The 27,089-nt window shown below is 37.7% G+C and overlaps 1 protein-coding gene across 2 annotated transcripts; it reads right to left on the bottom strand.

Moving 5' to 3' along the window:
- Nucleotides 1-3,453: 3,453 nt before the first annotated feature.
- Nucleotides 3,454-27,089, bottom strand: MAP9 (microtubule associated protein 9). 2 transcript variants are annotated; one of them, XM_075149443.1, is made up of 13 exons: nt 26,982-27,089; nt 25,919-26,015; nt 24,220-24,648; nt 21,893-22,122; nt 21,383-21,494; nt 18,725-18,981; nt 17,794-17,852; nt 17,091-17,256; nt 15,912-16,001; nt 15,041-15,202; nt 14,448-14,593; nt 13,578-13,710; nt 3,454-7,465 (listed from the first exon to the last, which is right to left on the bottom strand). In XM_075149443.1, exons 1-13 carry the CDS (start codon nt 27,024-27,026, stop codon nt 7,343-7,345), a joined length of 2,049 nt encoding a protein of 682 aa, XP_075005544.1. In that variant the 5' UTR covers nt 27,027-27,089; the 3' UTR covers nt 3,454-7,342. The 2 variants fall into 2 exon arrangements, with proteins under 2 accessions (XP_075005544.1, XP_075005545.1); XM_075149444.1 differs by lacking the exons at nt 21,383-21,494; nt 21,893-22,122 and having other exon boundaries at nt 26,982-27,088.

The following is a 27,089-nucleotide window of genomic DNA, read 5'->3' as shown; positions in this document are numbered from 1 at the left end:
CATGACTATTTAAAACACATATATACATGAGAAAAAGTGAAAGTGAATCATAAAAACAATAGTGTAAAGGATATTTGATTTGCAAATCAATAGACAGGCTTTGTGAAACACTTAATGTGCACTTACTTTGAGTTATTAATCCTATTGTTTCCATCTATCGTTGCCCTGATATTATTTGCACATAACCTTTCTCTCTAGCGATACTTGGTAAGCCAAAAAGCATAGTTTGCCCTTGAAAATCACGGGTCATTATCATGAGCCCTTCCTTTGGATAGGTTACAAATGCATAGCCATTTGCAAAGGGCATTTCTCTAATGCAGTGTTCCTACATTTTGTTGATTCACACAAGGAATAGAAGCTTTAAGCAGAATGTCATTTTTGCTGCAGTGAAATTTTACAGCTTGATGCACTACCATCTGTTTAAGGGAAAATAACTATCAAGCTGGTGTTAGGGTTTAATGCTGTAATAATACTTTAAATTGTACAGCAATACTGATGGCAGATTCATTCTTTGAGTAGATTGATCTCTTTTGGAGGTGCTGTATGACAGCAAGAATGGACAGAATTATTTGGTGTCTTAAGCAGGAAAGACAGGGAATTTGGTGCATTAGAAAAAAGGAAACCAGAGGATGCTTGGCAACATAGCAGAAGAGTCAAGGGAAAAATGATCAATTGGCTTTGCCTGCTGAAGGCAAGATAGCAAGCAAGGACAGTAACTGGTAGACTGCGAAATCAAACTGCCAGGAGCTGTTGATACAACTGTACCATGGCTTCTGTTTTGAAACTGCTGCTGCCTTCCCAAGACCGTCCTCATTCTCCTTGTGCTTTTGACTAAATCTCTCTCATGTGTTTTCTGGGATGGGGAACCTTCTGTGGCAAGTCATGTTTCCATTTTGCTTGCGCAGTACCCAGCACCATGTTCATAGACACTAATGTTTCTACAAATGATAAATTTAATAATGACAGTACTGATTGCTTTTATTTTCTCACTGGTATCTTCTCTTTGACCATGACAGCTAAAAAAAAAGTTTAAATAAAAGCCTGAATGTTTTCATTTTGCTCGCTGAACTTTTGCAATATAGATCTTTCCTGCTCCCATTTCAATCAAGGACAATATTCTCTTTCAGTGGTAGAAGATCTAAGCAATAAAAATCCTATCAACAAGGGTCTACTTAAATAAAAGGCATACCTGGGAAGTTTAGAAAGTTATCTGCAGTGGTTAGTTACTGGTTGACTGCAGTTGACTACAGTAACTGCTGCTCATATTTTGCCTACAGCAGTCAGTGAAAAGATATTTCTGGCATGGGGAGGGAAGAGTGGATACCATCCTGCCTGTGTCAGGGAGCAGCACCTGCAATCCCCCGGTCTCCCAGAAGCCCTTTGGTATGGGAGCAGTTATCCTGCCCACCTGCGGGGCTTCATGACCAGTCTGTTAGACTAGGTGCTAAATCACCTCTGCACATCCTCAGTACGCTCCAATATTAGAAGTGCTAAGAAGTGTATAGGAATTCAGGGTAGCTAAGAAAGTTTTTTCCCAAAATGTCATTTATTCTCCATGATTCTGAAGATGCTTCTTCAAGAAAGTGGAATAGATTGAAGACAGCTTGAATATTTTCCCTTCCTCTAATTTTTTTTTCCTGCTGTTTTTCCTTAATTTTTTTCTTGGAAAGCAGCATATGGGGATGGGTCCCCAGCGTAGTCCACCAGGTTAAAAGATGCAAAGTAAAATACAGCTCAACGGGGGTGTTATTTTTAAAACCTATGCTACACCTTGGCACTGAAAGAGTTAAACAGTGGAACATTCTACTTCACTTGTTGAGACTTAATAATGCTTGAAACCAATGTTATGCTTCTATCATTTGTTATCATCAAGGACTGGACACCCCAGTTTATATTCATGAAAGCAAATATATATTCATTTTATATTTCTATTCATGAAAAATTGTTAACATATAATGGGAGTTCTCACTGCTTCTTTAAATGAAGAATGAAAAAACTTTCAACTGTTCTAGTCTGAATCTACTCAGAAATAAAAGTACCACAGAAAAAGACTATTCATAAATGAAATAGTAGTAAAAAAGAAAAATACCTTGCAATACCAAGAGCTTTCATTAGCACTTTTCTTCTGTTTTGAGTGTAGGTGCTAAAATTATGTGCTATGTTGAAAACATAGCTTAACTGCCTGAATGCAGTCTGCTAATATGAGCAGACTTCTCCATGCCCCAGGCTGAAATAATGAGGTAAGGTTTTGCAATTGCTTTATTATGCACTAGGGGAAAATCTAACCAATAAATGTTATTAAAATTTTAGAAATTGTTCTTTAAAAGCCAACAGTTCAGTAGAAATCTGAAGGTGGAAGTGTTGATGACCTAAGAGGTGCTTGGGACTTGAGCTTAGTTATTGCATGGTTACAGGGATGAACTAGTCTGGGTTGTGAAAGCTGATGGCTGCTTGGCTGCCATGACTCTGAGATTGTGAAGCTTTCAATCCTGGAAGAAGCAAGCAAGATAAAGAGTAGAACCACAACCTTGGCCGTCAGGAGAGAAGATGATGGCTTGTTCAGGGATCTGTTTGGCAGGATCTCACAGGAGACTGCCCTGGAGAGCAAAGGGACACAGGAGAGTTGGCTGACCTTCAAGAACATCCTTGTCAGGGCACAATATCGGTCCATTCTGACATGTGGGTAGTCAAGCAAGCGTGGTAGGTGGCGAGCATGAATGAACTGGGCTGTCCCGTCAGACATTAATTCAGACAGTAAGCAAGCACAAGGATGGTGGAGAGTACTTGCCACCCAGGAGCAATGTAAAGAGTGAGCATGGAAGGATTTAGTAAACTCAAAGCTCAGGAGGAGTTAAAGCTCATACAGGATTTGAAGGGCAACAAGAGGGGCTTCTACAAGTACATTGACAGTGAAAGAAAAATGTGGTCCTGCTGCTCAGGGGGGCAGGTGACTTTGTGACGTGGCACATGGAAAAGGCTGAGGTACTTGATGCCTTTTTTGCCCCCCCCCCCTTTTTTTTTTTTACTGGTGAGGTCAGCCCTCAGGCACTGAAGAGGAAGACAGGAGAGCACTTCAGCTAAGTGGACATAGCTAAGTCCATGGAGCCAAGCAGGGTGTTTCTGAGGGAGTTGGAGAAGCGGGTTGATGGGAACCTTTAAGTTCAACAAAGGTGAAGTAAGTCCTGCATCTAGGGCCAAACAACCCCATGCAACAGTACAGGCTGAGCCCCAACAGGATGTGGCAGCAAGCAAAACTGAGTGTTAGTGAGCCGGAGAAGAGCGCGGTAGTGCCAGAAGCTCCGACTTCAGTGGGATACAGTTCCCTGTCTATTTGTCATACTAACAATGACAAAAGAATAGCTTGTGCTTAGGGACACCACCTAGTTCATTTACATGCATTAAAGCTTTAAATAAAGATCTGTTTCCTAGGATCTGATGAAAACATTGAGGACATTATACTAAAATACACTTTATTAAATACCAAAATATTTTCCCTCTGTCATCAATAAACAGATTAATAGGATTTACAGATACATGTACCTTCTTACAAATTAATGTACATATGTTCATATTTCTCAGCTCTATTTGTCCTATGTTTGCATCATGCTACAACATGTCCAAATTTTTACAATGTAAAATTAGACAAAGCTCCCAAAAGTTTATTATAAAAGTTAAACACACAGTTGTTTTTCCATACCTGTGGATCTTCAGCACCTTTTTCTAATGGAAAAGTTGTGAATTTATGTGAGTGTCAGGTATATCACTCCTCTGAAAGATGTCACCAACATCTTCCCACTTCGCTCTTCCGACGAAAAATTTTCTATCCAATCACCTGAAGGCTTAAAGCGAGTAAGGATGCAGTATCCAGTTTAGACACAGGCACATGATAAACCCTTTTCCAGCTCTGCCACTACCTCTACCATCCTTTTCATTTGCATCCTTCAACTATAAGCCTGTTGGTGCAGGGACTTGCCTTACTTGCTCAGCTGGACACTGCAAAAACACAGATCCAGACAATTTGTTTCACACAGGCTGCATGCTTTGCCTCAGACTCTCCTGACCTGATCATGACAGCTGTACAGCAAACTCTGCTGTCTGCTACATATTTAATCTTCCCATGATATTATAGCTATAGTTTCTTGACACACTAAACCTGAATTCAAGGCTCCAAGTGCTAGAAGCCTAGCAGACAGATGATGCACATCACTGCTCCAGCCTAAATGCCTGAATTCATTCCATTTTTTTCCCCCATAAAATTTTGGTGGGTTACTTTTGAGTTGGCAGGTCTGTTGCATTCTGCCTGTGCTGTAACTCTGCTACCTCTCTCCTGCTGGTATCTGTAATTTTACCCTACCTGTTATATTACCCACTGAAGCTGCTCTTCTCAACTTCTTGAAAGTTTCTGTGGGCAGTGGCTTCTGCTTTCTCTTTGGATGCCAATACTGTCATGATACCACTACTACTGGAAAACATGCCTGACCTGCCATGAGGTAACAGCCAGAGCCAGACCCAGAGTTTATGAAAGCCCTATATTCACTTATCTGCAATATCTGTGCTAGAGCCTGGCTTAAGCCAGGTAATAATCTGGATTTGCTGGATCTCTCCAAAAAACCTAATGGGCAGGATTCCCTAAGCAGGAACTTCTGTGGTAATGCAACGTACTGCAACACTGCAGTGCAGGAAGCTCAGCGTGGGTACTACTATGAAGAGAGCCTACAAGAAAAACCACCAGTGGCCAGGGAACACAGACAGACTCCAGGGCCTCTGCAACAAGAGACTGCAGGCCTCAGGGTGCTTCTGAAAGCTCCAGTCAGCACTCCACCACCACTCTCCTGCCCTCTCTCCTTCTTGACCATGTCTTCCTCCACTCAAATGAAAAACAATGATCTTAGCATGAACCTGTATGAATGCTGCCCTATCCGGAATTTCAGCATTTGAGTGATGACTCTTTGCACAAATTAAATCTCAGAAGGGGCAGAAAGGTCACTATTGTCATTAAGGTCCACTGGAAGACATCAAGGGTGCATTACCTCCAGACTGCATATAATCAAAGGATGGATGTCATGAAGGTCCCTAACTTCTCTATAAACTCTTTAGCGGAACAGAAACTGCTCCAGCCACAACATTTCTGGGCGAGCAGCCCAGTGACAGAAGGCTAGAAACAAATTAAAGAATAAAAGCCAGGTCCAGTACAATTGTCTTTTGAGGAAGACCTTGAAGCAAGAAGCAGGAGAAGCAGAGACCTGCTCAAAAATCCCAATACACTACACGGCTACCATGAACAAGGTTCATGCAAGGCAACTGGAAGTCAAGACATGTAGTGTAAAATACTAGGCAATATACTCAAACCTGATCCTGCAATAAAGATAACTTCATAATCTAGAAGAATCCGTACCAAATCTGCAACCACTCCTCACAATGGATCAAATCTGATCTGTCAGACGATTTGGCTGTACACAAATCCAGCACAACTACTAGTAAAACCTCATCATTATTCTCAAGATTAGCAAATACTTCTCGACACTGTCAATAGATCATATGCAACAGAAATATTGTACATCTTCCAAGCCTTCCTCTACAGTTGAAATTAGGTTAATGATGGTAATTACACCACTACCTACTGTTCTAACAAATATATCTCACCTTTTTGCTTTCTAGCACCTGCTTCTGCCTGTCATAAACTTTGCAAAAGGTCCGAATTAGGAATTCACAGAACTAGAGTTCATACTAACTAACTAATAATGAACAGGACCATATTCAACAATGAGATAGATGAGATATCCTTCCGATTTCACTTTTACATACATACCAGCAATAAATTTCACCTGTACAGCATTCTGGCAATAGAAACAGTTATGGCCAAAACAAATGCCTTTAAATCCTCAGTGGCTCTCACTAAAACGTAAAAAAAAAGCAAGAAACATCAGGAAACTAAAATTCACCTGGTTGCTGGTCTTGTGGTTTTTCTTTTCTGAGGAGATGCCTCAGTGTTACATGAAATACAGAATAATGAGCATCTCAGTGATTTATGAAGAGCACAGGATTTGAGTGAAAAAGGCAAGTCTACTTCTCAAATGCTCGTTTGACTTCCCAAGGACGCTGTCAGTCTAAACAGGAGCAAGATTCTCATTTGAGAAAATACATCTATAATTTAAAGACTAGGCTTTTTACTTCTTGGTTGGTGATGCTGTTTTTGTTGGGTTTTTTTTTTTTTTTTAAAGAGTACACACTTGAGAAGTAAATCTGAACTGGAGTGATTATTAAAATTCAAATAAGAAAATACAAACATAAGTAACAGCTTGAGTTTAGACACTAAGCAAACAAGAGATTTGAAAATCTCTAAAGATACATAGTCTTGCCATTAGTTCCAAAATAGTGAGGCGAAAGGCCATGAAAAACCAGAAGACATTTTAATAATTTACTACAGCAACTACCTCATTAGCAATGATGAAAACGTGTTTGGGAAAGATTTACTTGATCATGTAAAAACAACCACAGAAGCCTTTAAATTAAGTTCCAAAAAAAAAATTTTCGGTGTCTAAGGTTGCCTCATAAGAATACCACTGTTCTGCCCTTGCAGTTTTTATGCAAGATTTCATGCGAACTGCAAAACATGCCTCTAAAACTGCTGTTTCCTGTAGGAAGCAGGAAATCTATGGAGTGTAACGAAGACCTGAAATGGAATTAACAGCTAGTCTTACTTAGTCCTGGATCATTTTACATTACATAGAATCCAGTTTAATTCTTTTGTACCATCATATGGCTGATGGTTTTTGGCCCCATGAAATCCTGTTTCTGCTTGATGCAGTTTTAATGTAAAAGTTATTTTTATATTTCACAATGTAACATAATCTAAGAATTCTATTATGTTCTCTATAGCTTGTCTCTTCATGTATGAAAATGATGTCTCCCTACCACACTGCTTAGCCTTTTGTCTTCTATTACCACCTCCTTGCCCATCACCCCCACCTTCACAAAGCACTTCTTCCAGACTTAACTCCCCAGCAGTGTGGCGTAGTAACTTAAAAATAACCATTCTGCTACTCATTAGGTGAAAAAAATGCCAGTCCAGCCTTATGTATCCTGAATATACACTTTCACCAAAAAGGAACAAAGTAACACAGGATTTAGCAAAACTAAGTTAAATGTGGAATTACAAAAAGTAGTACATTTTCTAAAGCAATGGAAAGGGATCTATTTAAACTCCAAAGAGAAAATAAACCAAAAAGAAAGGATGCAACATCTATTATGGATTCAGTGAAAATCAGCTGTTATTGAAATAATGACTAGACATTGTCAGAACTTTGTGGATCATCTTTTCTTATAGAAGGCAATAGACTGCTCAGTAATTCTTTGAATATGTGACTTTGCCAGGCGGACTCCAGGGAGAAGGCGCTTCATCCCCATGGACAGCCTGCAACTTCTTTTTCTTCTTCTCAAGCTGCTCTCTCCTCTCTTTCTTTTCCTGAGAATAAAAAGATGAGTCAATCAAAAAAAGCCCCCCAAAACCCAAACAAAAACCCAACTCCATCAACAGAAAAGTTACAATTATTGTTATACCTTTCTTGTGTAAAATGAAAAGTTAATATGCAACGGAGATTTGCCTTTTGGAGCTTAGCGCATCCCTTTTAGGGATTCAGTCACACACGCTGCACAATGCAACACAAGAGGCTGCACATTTGATGTCATTTGTGATTAAGGTGACTGTCTTAAGGATGGGCTGGTTTTGTGCACTATCTAAACAAAAAGCCCAACAGAGGGCCTAGTGGATTAGATACTGTATTTGTTTTGTATATAATCAGCCTCATCTTAATTACTTCTTTTCTTTAGGAGGATACCCCCAAATCACAATGCTAAACATGTTGTTCTCATTACATGAGAACATTGATGCATCTTTGTAACTTTCTGTACTTATTAAAGCACGCTTGCCATGTACTAGAACAAACTGGGAATTATACACAATTTAATTGTAAACAAATATCTATCTAACTTATTTTATAAACACTGCAAGATTCTGATATTTTCTATTGTTTCAAACAGCAATGAGCAGTTTGGATGATGAAGGATAAGCAAAATACTTGCAATATCCTTTTTGTGCATGATTAACTAATGATTTTCAAGACACCTGTCAATCAAAAAATAATTTGCAATTATTTATAATTATTTTTGAGTTTTACATTGTTCTGTCCTATATAAAGTAAGCATTCTTCTTTGCAAAGATGACTGTCATTTCACCATTTTGAGGACCAGCATCTAAGGGTGCATCTGCATTAGCAATTTAGTACACTGGAGAGTTCTTTACAAGTGCAAATTTTCCTTGTATCATACTTGCAGGTTTATGGTGCATGCCTGAGCACGCCACTTACTTACATAAAGTAGTTTCTCTCTTGGTGGAACCAAGGTTGACATTATGCGCCAGAGCATCACTTACAGTGCCCCACTTGACAGGTGGGTAAAAGGTCCTTGAGCAGCTGCCTTTCTGGCACATGAACAGTGCATTCATTCCTAGGACCAACAACTGGCATACACACTATTGGTAGTAAAGATGCAATGTGGATATGCAAGCTTAAAAGCATCACCAATTGTGCCAAATCCAACCTTGGTCCTTTCCTCTTTTGCAGCCTATCAGCCAGTATTTTGAAGCACCATAAAAGTTTCATATTTTCACATGTATGAACTGCATTGCAGTGGAAGTACTGCTCCTTGAAGATGGCCCTAAGATAACTGGCACTCCCAGATAACCCATGATCCTATGCCTCTGAGGGACACTATATATCCTCAAATTCCCAAGATCCTAGCAGTATCTGCCTATTATTCATAAGTGAGAAGAGAAATAGTGAGGTAACTGTGGCTAAGGGAGTAGACTGGCAAATGTGGGTAGAAGTATTATTGTAAAAAAGGGAGCTTGAGTGGAAGTTTACTCTCATTTTACACATATGCAGCAGTCAAACTGTAATAATGCAAGCTATATATGTGATATGTACAAAAATTTTAAAAAGCATAACGTGCACTGAAATTTCAACCCTATCACTATGATTTTAATCTGTGCCCTTCAGGTCTTTGTTAACATAAATCTGAAGATCCGGTTCAGTTAGGAATGTCTGGTCTAGCTAAATACACACACAATTATTTCATGTTGTTACTAGTAAAGCTGATTAAAAGCAAGGCAAGGTTTGCATGGAGAAGTAACGCCCTTTACTAAAATAAGTGATACAAAAGCTCATCACAGTTAGTATAACAAAAAATATTCTCTCTCTGTACAAACTGTATCTTTCTGGATTATATGGAGTAATTGAGACAAATTGGGTTTGTAGCACTGTAAGATTCTGACTCTTCTCTGTTATCCTACACTTTTTTCTTCTTTCTCGTTCCATAGAGATCTTCCTCGGATGAACACAACTGGTGGCTTTGGGTCTTTAGAACAAGTTCAAGATTTTTTTTTCAGGAATTGTTAAAGGGAACTGGTTAGTACCGTAAGGGGAAAGAGTCTGCATTATCAATGATATTTTTCAAAAAAAGACAACAAGGTATGTGCAAGCAGTACAGATGAGGCTGGGAAGAATGTGCTCTATGATGGAACATATGTATGATTCATGTTCCTGTTTCAGAGTATTTGCACATACCCAGCCCATTTATTTTTACAAAAATTTAATCATTCTACAAATCCTAGAATCTGAATTTGACATTCAAAGACACATCAGGACAGGTAATTGAAAACTCATTAAAAATAGGACTTATTGTAGCAGTATTGGCAATTATTTGAGAAATCACGTGTTACGTGTTACAAAGAAATGTGCATATTTTATGTTTATAAAGAAGTCTTTACTGAATACACGTTGCACAACAGACTTACGTATGAAAAACCCAAACCAAAGATAAAGCATACACCCACCCAGGAAGGGAATGAAAGTTGCTTTGGATTTTTTAATCATGTCTCAGTTTTGAATGCTTGGGTTTGAAGATCCGATTTTCATGAATGAATCCCAGTGCCAAGGAAAGAGTCTTGAGTTAATTTAACTGTTTTTTAAAAGATTAAATTTGACATGAAGACTTACTGGCTTCCTCCCTGCCTTCAACACACACAAAGCTTTTTATGTTCTAGTCCTAACCACAGTTCACATTCTCACAAGACAATACTGATATAAATCTTCCCTAAAATAACAAACAAGATGTTATTTGCACTAACAGGAGATGAGTAACAGAAACAGTGAAAGACGAAAACAATAACTGTAGCTTGTCATACACTAGATCAACCCAATTGTATGGCTTGATTTCTCTGTGGAAGTTTCCTACTCAATAGCTTAGTAAGATGAATATATTTTTCACTTACAAAATTCCGGGGAGATCACATTCTTTAGCAGTATGACTGCCACATAGTAATTGAATTTTAGATAGTACAGAAGCCTTACAACATTTAAGAGGAATAACAGTAACAGCCTTATTTCTAACATATTGCAATGCCGGGAGATTAAAATTCCAATATAGAAAGTATTTTCAGATAGATCTTATTAAATCCCATGAAATGAATAACCCACGTCAGCTGTTTCTAACCCAGAAAAGCAACAAATCCATGAGACTCATCCAGTACATAATTTCCTGATGTTTTTAAACAGCTTTAGAATGCCAAAAATAGGTGTTGAGCATGCTCAACCTCAAGGTAAAATTTCAAACTTCTTCTAGGGCATTTAACCTTACTATGTTGATATTCAAGAATTATTTGAGAGCAGCCTTACTCCTCATCAACTCATACTAGGTTAATGTTTACCACATAAAATGGAGAACACAACACATCTAGGATACTCGCTTTTCTCTACAAAAAACAGGTATCAAGATTAGTATCTCAAAAATAATGGAAACTAAACTGATCTGTCGTTATAAACTTACTACATGTTTCTTCTCCACATTCTACTCCTCAGAATAGATGCATGTCCATGACAAGTGTCAGACACTGGTAGTATGTATTAAGTAAAAAATGATCATTTATCAAGCAAAACATCTAGATTGGCTTGAAGAGTACTTGGTGAGTAGCAAGAGGCAAATACCATGAAAGAAACAAAAAAAAAAAAAAAAAAAAAAAAAGAGAAGCTTAAATTTCCTCAGCAACAGTGAAATATCTCAGCTCAAGATTATCCTTTTTTTGTTAGTATTTTACAAGTGTTAATAGCCTTTTTCAGGGCATTTATTTTCATGCTTAAAAAGTAATCTTCTCTATGCACTTATGTTATCAAACATTCACACAATGACCTCTAAAAGTGTAAGTAACAGAATTTCCATTAACATAAAAGCAAAATGTTTCTTATATTTTAGAATAACTACAAGGAGATTTTTATGTCTGTTTTATCTGTTTTATGCACTATGGTCAACACCTGGTTCAGCTGAGGATGAATTTACACATTTATTTCTATTGAATGTTTCTACTGAAAACATATTAGAATATTTCCCACTATATTACTCCTATTTTATTTCCCTTCAAACAAAAATCCTCTTATTTGAAATAATACACTTAAAAGATTTCCACAACTCTGCCCTCTCAGATTTGATGCCTGTTTATCTACCTGTAGGCAGGTATCATCTTAGTTCCCTTCATAATACATTAACAACTTTACAGGTGTTTCTCTCCTGCAGTTCACTAAAGGTGTGTATTTTCTCTATTACTATACAAAGTGAGAGAATATTCTGGCCAAACACGATACTGGCCTATTGTCCGATACGCTTTCTTAAATAAAGGTGTGTTAGCTGCAGAAAACAGCACAATTTCAGAAAGTAAAAATGTGAAGACTGAGCATGAGACATATCAGTCAACACTTGCACATAGACACTGAAACTGAGATAATTTTAGAGGTACCTCTGCCAACCAATTCAGTACCTATCACATCCTCCAACACCTGCCTATTTTTCGAACTGCTCCTCTCATGTGGCACATGTACATCCATTTAGATCTGGTCATTCCTCCAACTACTAAAATTTACATTAATAATCCCACTAAAGTGAAGTGATGGCCTCAGGAATTTATACACACTTTGAACAGGGGCGACTGTGCTAGGCAGCATATTTAATTCCCAAAAAAAGGGACCATTTATTTACCTTCGTACAGAGTCTAAGACAGCAAGGAAGTCAAATGGACAATGAGAGGTAACATTCATGCTTTGGTACAACTATGCTAATTGACCATACTCTCAGTAAGCGGAGCATACTGGGACAGAGCGTTAGCTACTATTCAATGCATAGCACTTCCTTCCTTGGGAACCAGGAATATTGACTAAGCAAGAAATACTCTAAGATTTAACATTAATCATTTGACAAAACTGAGCTGGAAATCACTTGACAAAGGGGACCAGAGAAAACACTTCTTACCAATGATTACAGAAATCAGAGGTATTCCAACAGGGGACCAGGTCAAATAAGATCTTAAAAGACTTAAACCTAAGACTGAAAAGGTTTGAAAACGCAGAGAAGGGAAAACATGCAGGCCCTTGCTGTTTTACGTAACTGTGTATTTCTGAGTTAGCCAAGTAAAGAATGATTGTCCTTTTAAAATCTGTCCCATACCTGTACATCTGCCTGCCTCAGTTCTCATCTGTCCCTGCCCTGCCGCCCTGCCCCCCAACCCCCCCACCCCCCCCCACAAAAAAAAAAAAAACCAACAAACATAGAAAGCCCTCTTGAGACTCTGGAAAAGATTTTTTTAAGCTATTGACAGTACAAATGAATCCCTGTAAGGACTTTAAGCCAGCTGAGTTGCAAGATCCCATTCTTATAAATGGCAACAGAAATCATATGTACAGGACGCATGCCAGAAATCACAAGGAAGAGAGACAAAAGAAGAAACACTGTCAAACTAAGAAAACCTTGAAAGTCAGTATGATGAATGACTGCGTCACAGGGTGTCACATGAAAAATGCAGGTTTTTCTTTAACTAGCAAGTCACACATCTTTAAGAAAACAATATATGCTAAGAATATTAGTGATCTCTTTTCTATTTTGTCTTTGTGTAGCAAGGAAAAAAATACCCGCCTTGCTGTTGGGACTAGAGTATTAGATTAGTTTACTGCTTAACAACTGTGACTAAAGCATGCTATTGTAGGAAAAATATAATTGGGAGCATCAGAGCATACCCTTTCTAGTAAATGGAAATAATCTCCAACCTCATTACAAGTGCTTTTATCAATTTTAAGGTATACAAGTCTCCACTTTAAATGCTTCCTTGACTGTATATGCACTCACTGTTGCAGCTGGTGATGCTGCTTGGCTTTGCAGGTTTTGTGCTGTGGTGAGTTGGCCCTTCAGAGATAGTTGCTCCTGACGTGGAATGTCAAAAAAGAAAAACTATGAAATTCAAAACTCTATGACATGTAAGGTAGGGAAAATATATTTTCCATGTATGCTAAATAACAAGCCCACCGCATTTTATCATCATTTTGCTCAAGAATTTGGGGGACTAGCTATGTAATGCTGCCATCATTTGGCCTCTCTCATAACAGCATGAAAAACCGTGAGTATTACAATACAAAAGTGCTCACAGTCATTACTACATTAATCTTTTTGGTTTTGACAAAGTGCAAAAAAAAAAAAAATACCAGCCATCTTTCATATTCCTCCATAGCCTTTTTATTTTTTTCTTCCTTCTTTGCCTGTTGTATTTCTTGCTTTTTTCTCTCTAGGATTTTTTCTGCTTTCTTCTGTTTCATATATTCTTCCTTTTTTTCATTCCTGTATAGCGAGAGGGAAGAACAGGAGATCATCATGTAACAGACAAAATGCTGCATCTGTGACTGATTAACACTGAGTCAAAAGAGATATTTTACGCATTTAATAAAAGATCGAGAATATATACTCAAAATCTTCAAAGTCCATCTTTATATATTATATCAACAAGGTATAAATGAACCTACTATTCTATCTATTATGGCATCATCTTTTCTATACTACTTTCTCCCTTATTTGGTATCATATAAAAAATTAGATTCAAAACTTCTCTGGGTAATAGTAAGTTGCACATGGTCTGTGAAAACTCTTGGCTTGTAAAACTAACAAAGAATTTCTCCAGCAGACACATCTCATTTGCTTCTGAATACATCTACATTCATACATTGTATTCCACAAAACTTTAAGATTTACCTTCCTTCCTATGGCTTACTAATGAAGCATGAGACTAATCACGTAAGACATTATACTACTCAATGAATATTACTTCTCAGTTGCAGTATCTCTGCCTGGGTTTAGTCAGTAGCCTTTTGGGGAGGAAAGCATTTAAGTTATTAAATTGAAAGAAGCTGTACAGCTTGTTCTCATTGTTATACTTGTTCTTCATTGGGACTGCAGAGCCTGATCCAAAGCATGCCATTGTCTCCCAATTAAAAGCACATCAAGCACTCACAGAAGACCTATTGCGTTTATAAGCAAAGATTTGGGAAACTACCATATTCCAGAACCCAGTGGAGTGGTACCATTTTTCAACTGCTGACATGCTGTCTCTCTTCTTCTCTGCAACCAGTTCCTCTTCTTCCTTCTTCCTGATTCTTTCAGACTGTTTTTCCTTTTTGCTTTGCTCTCTTAAATATTCCACTTTTCTTTCTTTCCATTTTTCAAATGCCTAAGGAAAACCACAGATTCATTAGAAATCTTACCCCTCACCTTTTTGTCAATACTCCACTTGCTTATTCTGTATTATTATTTTTTGTAATTTCTACACATTCCAATTTTGGAATATTTGTTTGTAGCATTGCTCAGAAGTGGGTATCACTATACCTAAAAAGAATAAATTATTTTTCCCAGTAAGTAATAGTTCATTGCCTATATATATATGGAGTTTATGTTCAGTTAATAGAATCCAAATATGGAAAAATGCCTCTTTGTGTGCAAATGTAAACATTACATACTTCCAACAGAACAGAATCTAACATGAGCTGTCTTCAGAAATTAACCATGTTTAGATTTTAGAATCTAGTTCATTTCCATCTCTTGCTGGACGAATCAAAATTATTCTCAACAATCTCCTGAACCATATCTGATACACATCTATGTACATATTTCACATCACCTTCTGTGCTGCTTCTGTTTTCTCCTCATTCTGTTCTGCTGCTTCCTTTTTCTTAAGTTCCTCAAGCTTCTTTTTTTCACTTAACTTTTTTGCTTCTCTTCCTTTCTTTTTTTTCCAGGCTTCAAAAGATGCAATTGCTTCCTCTCTTTTAACAGCTTCTTTCTAGATTGAAAATAACAGTCTACGTTTAAATACACTTAAATATAAAACTATAATTGAAATAGTATGCTTTAAACTCATCAAATGTAGGATTAGATGGAGCAATAAAGAAATGGAAACTGATTTGCAGACAACATTCCAAGTAATACTCAAAATTAAATTTGATCTGTGTAGAGTGGTTTCTTTCTACGCTCATTTTAATTTAACTTAATCGAATGAGACAAACTACTCCTGCAAAATATGTGTAGAAGAATATGAAATACATGTTAAATGTTTAGAAGCGAAACATATTAAATACTTAAAAGCCAAATCTAACAATTGCATATGGTACTATTCAAAATACAGTCCTCTGTAGATAAACATCTCTTGAGATAGGGAGCAAACTCATCTTCTAACAGATGACAGATAAAAACTTAATACCTGAAGGGTTGAGCATCCTAAGGTCTTTGTAAACAAACCTGAAAATTAATCTAAGCAGCACACTTTTAACATACCTTACGTAAATATGTAGGGAAGCATCAGCCACACACCCTTTACAGCAACCATAACAAGTGGGACGCACCATTTACTGTTTCAACTCACCTCATGCTATTTAGAGAAAACCAGATGCCTTAGAATAGCAGAGCGATGTAATTAGGCAGAAAGCACAGGTAAGCATACTTCAAAGAATTATAGTTTGTCAACTTCTTTTTAAACAAGAATATAAACAAACCTTTTCAGTATCGTTCCTTAGATTTTCTGCTTTCTTCTTTTCATTTCTCTTTAATTGCAGTAGAAAGACCCTTTTCTTTTCCAACCAATTCTGTAAGAACCATTAGAAAATTTTTATACTTTTAAAGTCTTTTTAAGGTGTAACTAAAATGTTCTGTAAAAACAACTAAATACTGTTAGAGCAGCACCAATATAACGACCACCAAAATTATTCTTAATTCTTCCATGTGCTACTTAAATAACTACACCATGTGGAAGACTAAGGTTCTAAAATCATAGCTACAAAACATGAAAAAGCTTAAGGACCCTTAAAAAAAAAATCTTTAAAAAAACCACCAAAAAATGTAAGCATTAAAGAAAAATGAAAAAGAAGAATGGAATAAAGATTCTTATCACTTGGTATATAGGAATATAATTTACATTTATTGTCTCTCTTGCAAATACGTATAATTAAAGAGAATAAAATCCAACTGGGAAGAGTGAGACTTCGAGCATCCATAAAGTGTTACGAGCCATTTGCAGAATCAGGCTTAAATTTTCAAGGTTTAATTATATATTTGGCATGCTGCTTAGAGATACAAGTGCCGTAAATGATTTACCTTTAAAAATTATAGAGACAATATAAATATGGATTTGAGGTTCTAAATTTTGTTCTAGAACTATAACAAGTATTAAAAACACATACCAATATGAACAGCATCTTTAATCAAAGTTCTTCTCACACAGATTAGTAGCAAAAATCTGTTGGAACCTGCAAACTAATCATTACGAAATTCTACACAGAATCCACATAGATTATCCTTCTGGAGAGAATACTAGACTTGTTTTCACTTTTCCTGAATGCCAACTGAATAGAACATACCAGGAAAAGAATCTTTAAACTACACACTTACTTATGTTAAGGAAGAAGTAGAAATAAAGGAAAATATCATATGTGTCTGACAGTCTGACACAATAAATTATGAACCACGGTATGTTCCTCTCATCCAGCTTTTTAGTTCATAGTTTGATGAAAAGGCATAGCCAACAGAATAAAAGGATTATTACACCTGTAAGCATATGTAAGAAATATACTCAGAAATATTGATTTCAAGAAAATATGAGGTGTTGACTCCTGTAACAGGACCTTTATATATAGCTTTGTTTGTTGGTTTTTTATTTGTTTGTTTTTAAGATCTACCTGGAAAACAGCTGCTCGTAAACTATCTGCTTTGTCAAATTTTGTACTGTTCTTCTGCAGGTGTTTATCCTCCAACACCTTTAATGTTCCCAGATATTGAGATGAAATAGGTGTAGCTGATGGAACAGCTTTTGCCTTTTTCTTTAAGTGCGCAGGCGACAGAGACCTATAAAAATACCAAGACACAAACATATTAATGATCTTTCCATTTATTGTAGCTGATACCAAGTAGTGTTCCCTTTATTTCAGTGTATACGAAAAGTTACTGTGATTCTGTTTTTACATGCACTCAGCTGGGGATAGCGGAAAAGGAAAGGAGGAAGAAGCCCATTTTCTTCTGAGGGCTTTACTATTGCCAAAACAAGCCACGACTCAATGTATTCAGCGCAAGAAATTTACGAATTCCTTATACTTTCATCTACAAAAGAGCTTAAAACCTGTAAAGACATCATGGACTGGATTCACTGGTGGATCCAGTAGCACACACTCATCACAGATAGTGGCAAAAGACTTGGAGTCTACTGTAACCCTTGCTAACCCTGAGCAAAGGTTATAATAACACATCTATTAAACTGTTTTCCACAGATGGTCAGAGGTTGTCAGCAGTGAAGACAATGCTGACTGAAAATGGCAGCAGCACTGTCAGGGCATTTACATGCATCTTATATTCTACAGACTGTGATGCATAGCATCTTTCCCTTACCTGTCAGATAAAGAAACTTTTGGGTTTTGTAGAACTCTCTCCTTTGTTTCCTCTGTTTCCTGTTAAGAAACACAGAGGAAAAGTAAAACTATAGAGTCTCTCAAGCAACAGAACTACGTCAGGGTGAAACAGATTTTTTTACAAGCTAACAAGGATGTTGGGAGTTGGACTCAATGATCCTTATGGGTCCCTTCCAACTCGAGATATTCTATGGTTCTATGATGATAGAAAAATTTGCAAGAAATCCACTCTAATATAGAAAGGGTACAGTACATGGTAAGAAAGTAAAAAAAAAAACAACAAAAAACCAACAACCACCAAGCCAAACAAACGAACTTTCAGAATGCCTGTATCTTTTTGGAATGGCACCTAGAAATGTTTCTGTGTATTATGTAAAAATATAGTCTATAGTTTACAAATACAAAGGAATAAAAAGAACCCAGCTGGATAGTGGGCTTCCCTGTTATTGTATCAACACTCTTTTAACTGTTTTTAATATTTAGCTTTAACAGTTACATATGTCTACATATTTTCTTACTTATGATAAAGCATAAAGTGCTTTGCATCTTATCCATTATTCAAGTCACACCATGGATTCCATCCCCTGCCAACATAGACTGCTCATTCCAATTCAGCTAACCTCACAATAGAGATTTGACGTTTTCACTTGGATAAGGGTATTCCATTAACATTGGAAAATGCACATTTCAATACCTTCATCTGGTTTAAATGATTTGTGTAAAAGGTATTCCCTACATCTTCCATAAAACTATACAGAATTTGTAAGAGCCTCAGCTCTAGAAGCCAGAAATACATTGTCAGCTTTACAGAGTTCTACACATTTAAGGTACCAACCATAATTTCACAAAACTCTTCACTGTGCTTCTAGGACATTGTTCTAAACAATGGTAAAAGCGCATATGAATAATACCTTGACAGAGTCCTCTGAAGTGTTCTTTGCCTCCCCATGCTCAGACTGATCATTCACTGATACCTCCTGTATTGTATCAGTTACTATTTGCCCTTCCACTATTTTCACCGTTTCATCTGAACTGTCATCTGTTGACTTCTCCAATTTCTTTGTTTTCTCATATACTGTGGTCATCGTTACTTCCATCACAGAAGGAGATTTTCTACTATTGTCCTCCATTTTCATGTCACTGGTGCTGATCTTCTTCTGATCTTGATCTAACGGGAGAAAAAGGATTGAGAGGACACATTAACAAGAATTTCATTGTTTCTCAGTATTGTTATTTCTGTACTAAAAACAGTTTATGAAATATTACTCAATTTGATATAATACAATGTATTTTCTGTATACCTCCTTCTAAGAACTATATGGACTAATATGAAGATTATTCGCTTGTATTGTATCTAAATATAAGACTGGAGTAGCAACTGAAGTTTTAACCAATGTTATAGAACGTGTGACCATGACAAAAGCAAAACTTCCCGTCTGCCTCACCAAACATGGTTCTAGTGCAGAAACCAAAAGCAGGAGCCAGTGCAATCACAGCAAGAGCTCTTCTGACATCTAGCAAACTACTAATGAAGTCTCTAAGACAATTTGGGTAACAAAAACTACTTTCGTTGTGTGGTGTTTTTCAGGGATGTGGGACACACAAGGAAATAACAGAAAGATTCTGCGGTGGGGATTTAAACACAACATCACCTCAATTTAAAAGCATGCCTAAGAGGAGAAATTGTCATTTATGAAACACTTTATTAATAATACTTAAAAAACATTTTTATCAGATCTGAACTGCCATTAAGGCAGAGATCTAAATTTGTAAAACAATCAGACAGAAACCAAAAAAGGCCATGGTAAATTCCAAATTATAGTCTTCCACAATTTTCTAATGGAATTCTTAAAAGAAATATAAGTTGTGGGTGAGAGATTAACTCCAAGTTACCTGAAGAAAGGAATATCAATGCTGACAATCTAAGAAATTTAACCTAGATCTACAATGATGAAGGTAAGTTCGAGGCGACAAGGAGAATTCTGAATTTATATGAGCCATTTTCTATCCTCTGTTGATATATAAACTTCCATATTTTACTTTACACTTACTAGATAGTACAACTGTATATAAGTTGTAGGCATCAGGAACTGTACAACTCTAATTAAGCTGCAGCACTTAGTGCACAGGACACTGGAGACAGCAGATTTACTGCTGACTATGAGCACTTTGTAGCATGAACTTCACATAACTTCATGTGCAGGCCAGTTTGGCTCTGTTTGCAAAACGGATACAAAATACTAACCCTCCCATGGTTAACTGAAAAATGCTACATAAAACCTGTATTATTATTGTAGTTCCTTTCTTGACAGTTCAAGCTATACAAGTTTGATCAGTCTGCTTGGAATTCTTATACCTGCACACTGCATCATATTTAAACAATCTTTTCCAATCTCTTTTCCTCCATTTTTGTTGAAGACTCCACATCATTGTTTCTATGTCCTCTTTTGTCCTGACAACACCATCTTTATCATTCTCTTCATCTTATGCTGTCCCTGCACTGGGAGAATCTACCCATTCCAGTACACTGATGCTCATATTCTTTTCCCCATACTAACTATCCTTAGACACTGTTTCATTAATGATGCTTAAAAGCATCAAACTATACCAGACAAATTTTCTAATCCAAGGTACCAGCAAAATATTAAAAAGAACTGAAATTAAACACAGATCTAAGCATATTTGTTATTTACTACTCAGTACATTGCCTGAGCTTTCAACTTTTGTTCACCTTTCTGAATGAAATCCTTCAAGCCAAGTCCTATCTTTTATCTCATTAGGCTGCAGCATATGGACATTACATAGGCCATACAGACAGCATTTTTCTTGCTGCATCTGACAGTCTATGTTACCTACCTGTTATAGTCCTGCACACAGCAAATTACGCCCCAGCAAATTACCCCCCTTAGCAAATTAAAAAAGGTATATAACAGCCTATTCCGGTGTTTTTCAACCTGGGGTCCATGGATTTTTTGTAACCAGTCTGAAAAAGGGGACTAAGAAAGGTAAGTTCAATGGATACTGCTGAGAAGCCCACAGATTTGATATTTTTTAAAGGGTCTGCACACTCCCTAAGAACTGTTAAGAATTCACAAATCAAAAAAAAAAATAGAAAAGTGCTTCTTAGTTTGTATTAACCTTTGTGGAAAAGGTGCAGGAAAAAGTGAAAGATTTACCCTAGTCATGTTGACTGGATAAGAGGAAATAAAATTAAAATTATTTGTTTTAAGTCTCAAAGATGCTTAGACAATGATGCGTACACTTGACATAAGTCAAAGTACAAAAACTAAATTCTCAAACTTTAATCTCTTCCTCTCTATTCCTGGGATGCCTCTAGGGCCAAATTTCTCATTACCTGGGATGATACTTGGACATAACTGCGAGAATGAGACTGGGCCATTCTCAAAACCAGAACAGGAGGAGACACAAGGGCATGAGAAAGATACTAAAAGAGAGTAGAAAGGAATTTAAGAATGCCACTGATTTTTAAGATTACTTGTATTGAACCGTTAGATATTACTAAGGTATAAATGATAACATTTATCCGGTTGCTGGTACCTAAGTTCTACCTTTTGCAGGTGGTGCTTCTCCACACATCAGTAAATTGGAGTCTCCAGATCTTTCATTGTGGGAAGTAAAATTAATGGAAAATGGTGGTGAAGTACTTTCTAGCCATGGACCCTTAGATCAGAAAGTGACAAATAAACAAGTGAGCAATTCATAACGAATCAGAATAATTTAACTTGACTTTATAATACTTTGATAGAATGCCTGTTCAGAACTCTCTAGGAGAAGTACAATTCTTGTTTTACATTTGAAGAAATAAAACCAATCAGCATATAAAGCTGCAAACCATCACAAAATCCTGTTTCTAGTTAGGAAAAAAGAGAATGATGTTCTCTTATCTGCCCCTCATCAGAAGAATGCTACTGGCAAAGACATTTTTTCTCCACTCCTATTTTTATCCTGTTTTTCTCTCAGAAAATTTTGGCAGCTAAATAAACGTTAGTTTCAAAAGTTTCCAATGTAGATGGTTAAAAAAAAAAAAAAAAAAAAAATCAACACATATACTCTCTTACTTCAGGACCCGGGCTTTCGGCAAGCAATTTTTTCTTGGGCATGGGTTGGGCATTCAGAGTAGTTAGGGATGATGGTGCCAAAAACGAAGACAATCCATTTCTGGAAGTTATTTTTCCTTCTGACCTATTAAGCTCATTGTCTTCCACAGGACCACTTTTTCTTAACATATTTCCTGGTTGAGGTAATGGTTTATAACAGCCATCTAATGAAAGAATCCTGATATTCTCAGCTGCAAATAAATATTATAGTTTCAGTTATGCTTAGTTAAAGACATTTTAGTCTGGAACACTACTTTGTCAACTAACTATTTTCAGTTAAATGAGCTATTTAAATAATAGCACAGCTTTCTTAATACAGTGAGGCCATATACAGACAGCTATACAGAGTTATAGCCACTTTTTCAGAAAGTTTAACAAAAGTTTTAAAGCTTCTAATATAATCTCTAAATAGACAATTTATTACCTTTGTGTATATGTTGGAACTACACTCAAAAGCTTATCTGCAATTAGAGAGACAGAGTTTTCATAAAAATAGAAGAGAGCACATATCTAATACAACACTGTTGTAAGAAAAACTTTCTGCTATTCTGCTTGTCCCTTTATCTACTAGGGCAGACACAGTGGGAAGACTGCTTCTCTCCCCATGGTGCAGAACAGAACAACCTCGGGTAGGAGAAGACATCACGACAAATGCAGTCAAAGAGGAGGGCTTTCAGTATATTTCTAGCTTCTTCCGTGACGTCTCCGTTCCCTCCCTAAGGCAGTCACTGTGCAGCAGAACCACCACACGTTTTCTTACAGATTCCTATCCTCTGGCTCGTCAACTTCCTCCTATTTAGTAATCCTATCTTCTTCATGTTTTCTTCCCCCTGCCCTGCCACCAACAAGATCAAGCCATACAACGGCTTTCTACCTGCCTTTTGCTTTACGTATGCTGATCCACATAGAAATGCGTATCTAATTCTGCAGATTGCCATGGAAGCATTTCTTATTAAGTCCTAGTTCATACAGATCTATCACAGGAAATGGGAGAATCACCATGCCTATCCAGCACACTCAGCTGCCTGAAGTCTAATTATATAATTAGTGTGAAGTTTAGAGAGCTAAGAGGTCACAACAATATTCCTACAAGTGCACTGACAGTTTTTCCATGCAGTAAATCACAAGAAAAATCAAAGGAGCAGAAAAATCTCTGGATAGCCATCTCCTCTGTTGGACAGAGATCAATTTATCTAACATAAGAAAGTTTACAATGGGTGACTATTGAAGACAATATGCTAATATCACTATACTACTTAGATTCACATGAAGAAAAGGAGTACTTCAACTTTTTTCTGCCAGTCTAAAACTACACAAGCATACGGGCCATGGAAGAGAGGCATCTGCAATGCCCAGCTGCACATTCAAATATCTAGCACTTTGATGCCATCGTGTGGAAAGAAAAAAACAGGAGCTGATATCACTAATCATCTCTACCAATTTCAAAGTTGTAATCTTCCATCACAGGTAATGACCAGCCATAAATTTCTCTCAACATCAAACAGGACAAATTCTTCTCATGTTAGGAAGTAGGTAAAAAATATGAAGTCTTTTAACAGTTTAAATTTGTAAAAGCACATATAGTCAACTAGCAGAATTCCATATTAAAAATGAATTAGCTATTCTTATAATGAAACTAAATTAAAGTTCCTTTTTTACGTGTTTGACTATACATCCCAAGTGGCTCAGTATCTTCAAAGTAAAAGTTCATTTGAAGTTTTAACTTTGTGATGATGAGAAATCTACCATTCATAAATGTTTTGGTCACAGCTCGTTTTCTGACATTCTATTACATTACAGAATCATGACGTCTCAGCATCACAACTTCAACATGATTTTTGCGATCACTGTGGTCCAACTTCACTGGTCATAGAGAAGGGACGCCTGCTTAAGGACCTTTCCATTAAGGTGTGCATGGATGCTGTGGACTCTGCGTGGCTTTCTGTGCTATGCACACGCAGAGGAGGCAACTCTGTAGCCCTCCCACACCTTCCATGCACAGGCACTGATGGAGAGCTGGACTTTAAGTAACCAAACAGCTGTTTTTCATCTCCTGAAAGGAAAAGGCATATAGGAACCTCCTGCTGCTCGGCCCACACTAGTCCAGTTTACCCCCTGGCTGCTGGAGGTTATCAAAACATGTATTTTTAGAAGAATATTGAATAAATACCCTGCAAGCCAAAGCAGCTGACACTCAACATAGAAAATAACCCAAACTACAACACTTTAAAATATTGTATTATGGCTAAGCAAGTAGCAGCAACAACATTCAAATGCTTTCTTTTCACCTGATGCTGAAGCATTTCTTGTTTTGTGCACCCGTGGCTTTGGTATTGGTTTGTTTTCCTCTTGATCTCTTTTTTCCTGTAGTTCACCAATAGGCAAGGCATCACAGGGGTCACTTTCACTATTATCACATGGTACTTCTTCAGCAGCTGAACACTCTTCATTATTTTTTCTGTCGTCACCCTCATTTTGACTTTCCAAACATTCTTCTTCACCATCTTTTCTGTCATCCTGTACGTTTTCACTTTCTAAAAGCATTATTTGCTGAAGCTTCTTTTCATGAAAGGATAAAGTCAAGTCATCAGCAGCTTCGTTTTCCAAATCTGCTGCTTTTTGTGAAGAATCATCATCTGAGAGAGGACTCTCAACAGCAACTGATTTCTTAGTGCTTTCATCACCTGAATTACTTTTATTAAGTTCTTCCCCAATACCTGAAAATAGCACATTATCAACTTCCATTTGAGACAAGTGGAAAAAAAATGGGACACAGAAACTCTATCTTCCATAATTTAAAAGTATTTTTCGTATAACACTCTCCTGACTTAAGTCTCTGAGCATTTCTCTTTCTGCACCTCTGATCTCTGCAAAACCACCAAAATAGATCCTTATTCTACTTCCTTTCCCGTTATCTGTTTCCATGGACCCAAGCCGAAGAAAATACTTCAAGTAGTCACCGGTTCATTCTTATCTGTCATGCAATTTAAATCCGTTCTAAATAACTATGCCTCCAATGCTGTAAGAAGTGGAAGCAAGTCAACAACAACAAAGCTAGGCACGTTTGGTTACCAGAATCCATCCTCCCCTTCTATCCCATCTGAAATCTACTAGAAAATACTCAAAGGAGATATCTGCTCCAATGCTAAGGTTCACATGTTTAACAAAAATATTTTTATTTTCCTGTAGCCTGTTATTTCTAGTTGACTTTATTTCAGAGTTCAAATGCTCCAGGAAGATGACAAAAGAATGTCATGATAGTTGAGTAACGTATTTAATGCAGGAGGAGCTTTTTTCTAAATCTTGTCAGCAAAGGGAAGTCAAAGCATCCCACGAACTCTTAAAAGATGTTTCAAATGTTAACGAAAAACAAGACACAGAGGAAGTCCTTTTAAAAATACATTATGATGTTTAAGGTTCGTATTTCCCTTAACATGCAGCACCGCATCAGGAGGAAGAAGAGCCATTTGGCCAATCTCGTTAGACTAAACATAAACATTACTAAATATCAAATGCATCGTGGCCCAAGAAAAACAGCCAGATCAAACCTGTTCCTGGTTTGTGCACACTGCCAGGCCAGCATGCTCTGCAGTGTGTCCTATAGCCCTTATTCGCCAATTGTCCAGACTGGGAAAACAGTAAGACAACAACACGGCTTTCTCTCTGCCCATGTCCACTTTCATTCACAGTACTGTGCGCTACTGTCTCATCCAGGTGTAGAGTAAAAAATATGGCTAAGGAGTAAAACTGGGCATCACAACTGTAGGAAACAGCAAAGGCTGTGCCTGGTCCAGCAGGTTGGCACCAGCACTGATTTCACTAGGAATTCTGCTCCTAACTTGGACGAGGAGGACTAAGTGATTTAGAAGTTGTTAAAATATGAAATCTTGAAACATTAAATCATATTGACTCACAAAGATTCTCTGTGATCTAGTAATGAGTTAAGAAAAGGAAGAACACGAGGAAAAATATTTAATTCTGTCTTACCATTTAACATGCCATCTTCATCACTCTCAAAGTCATCTGAGTATTCAGCTGTTTGCTCTCTTGCTGCATGAGCAGAAATTGCTTCTTGCAGCTCATCCTGAAATGGTTTCACAAATAACTTTTACACAGAAGGGAAGATTCACTTCAAGTTCAGCACTAATTCCCCCCTCCCACACACAGATAAGTAAAATTGAGCAACAGAGATTAAGTGTTTAACTGAAAATTATTGTGAAGGATAAGTAAAATACAGTGTTTTCACTCTATCATCATTCCCACGATTTTTCTGCATTTAAAAAAAACCCTTCATGTATTAATTTATATTTCTTCTTCATAAGAAACATATCTTACAGATCCCTCTTCCATTTTTGGCAATAATGACGTATCATCACATGACACCTTCTCCCCTTTCTGTATGTTCTGATGAGCAAGAGTACCACAAAAAGGTCTGTACAGTCACGCGAGACAGAGAAGGTGAGCAGGGACTACCCCTTCACCGACTGCTGCAGTACAAGAACCCGAAGCAACGGAAGAACTTCATGTAAGCCACCGCTGACAATTTGGACTCTGTGCTGCAGGACATCACGGACACACCACGTTTACATGGGTTCTGAAAGCAACTGGCCGTACTTACAGATCAAAAATACATTACGAAATGCAGCAGTATCTCTAGATTGGAAGACCCTGAGCCACAGACCACGGAAGGCCCGAGAGCAGGCTGTTTGACGTGGGTGCCTCTTCCCGAGGCACCTGCTGTCGGCCACTGCTGGCCCTGTAGCCATTTTTGCAGGGCTGTGGGGAACAGGGAAGCCAGGCTGCCCACGTCTTACAGCGACCGCTTCCCGGGTTACGCACGGGGAGCAGCGTCTTGTGTCCACACAGAAGGAAACCTGCTTCCCAGGTTTCATTTTGATAGCAAATCCGCTTGTGTGCGTGTGTTGTCTTTAACAGCAAATTACTGTATTCGCAGTCGCAGAAACCTGGTCGCAGACAAACGCCACCGACGCCGTTTCCCGGCCCCACAGGCAGCGCTCCCCGCCCGCGGCCTGCCGCCGCCCCCGCTCACCTGCAACGCGCTGCGCCGCCTGCCGCCGCCGCCCTCCCCCGACATGGCGGCGGCCTCTCTCTGCCGCCGGGCAGCGCCTCCGGCCGCCGGCCGGCGCTCCGGGAGCCC

The sequence above is a fragment of the Calonectris borealis genome, chromosome 4 (assembly GCF_964195595.1).
Source record: "Calonectris borealis chromosome 4, bCalBor7.hap1.2, whole genome shotgun sequence".
NCBI lineage: Eukaryota > Metazoa > Chordata > Aves > Procellariiformes > Procellariidae > Calonectris > Calonectris borealis.
This window is presented reverse-complemented; position numbering and strand designations above follow the sequence as displayed.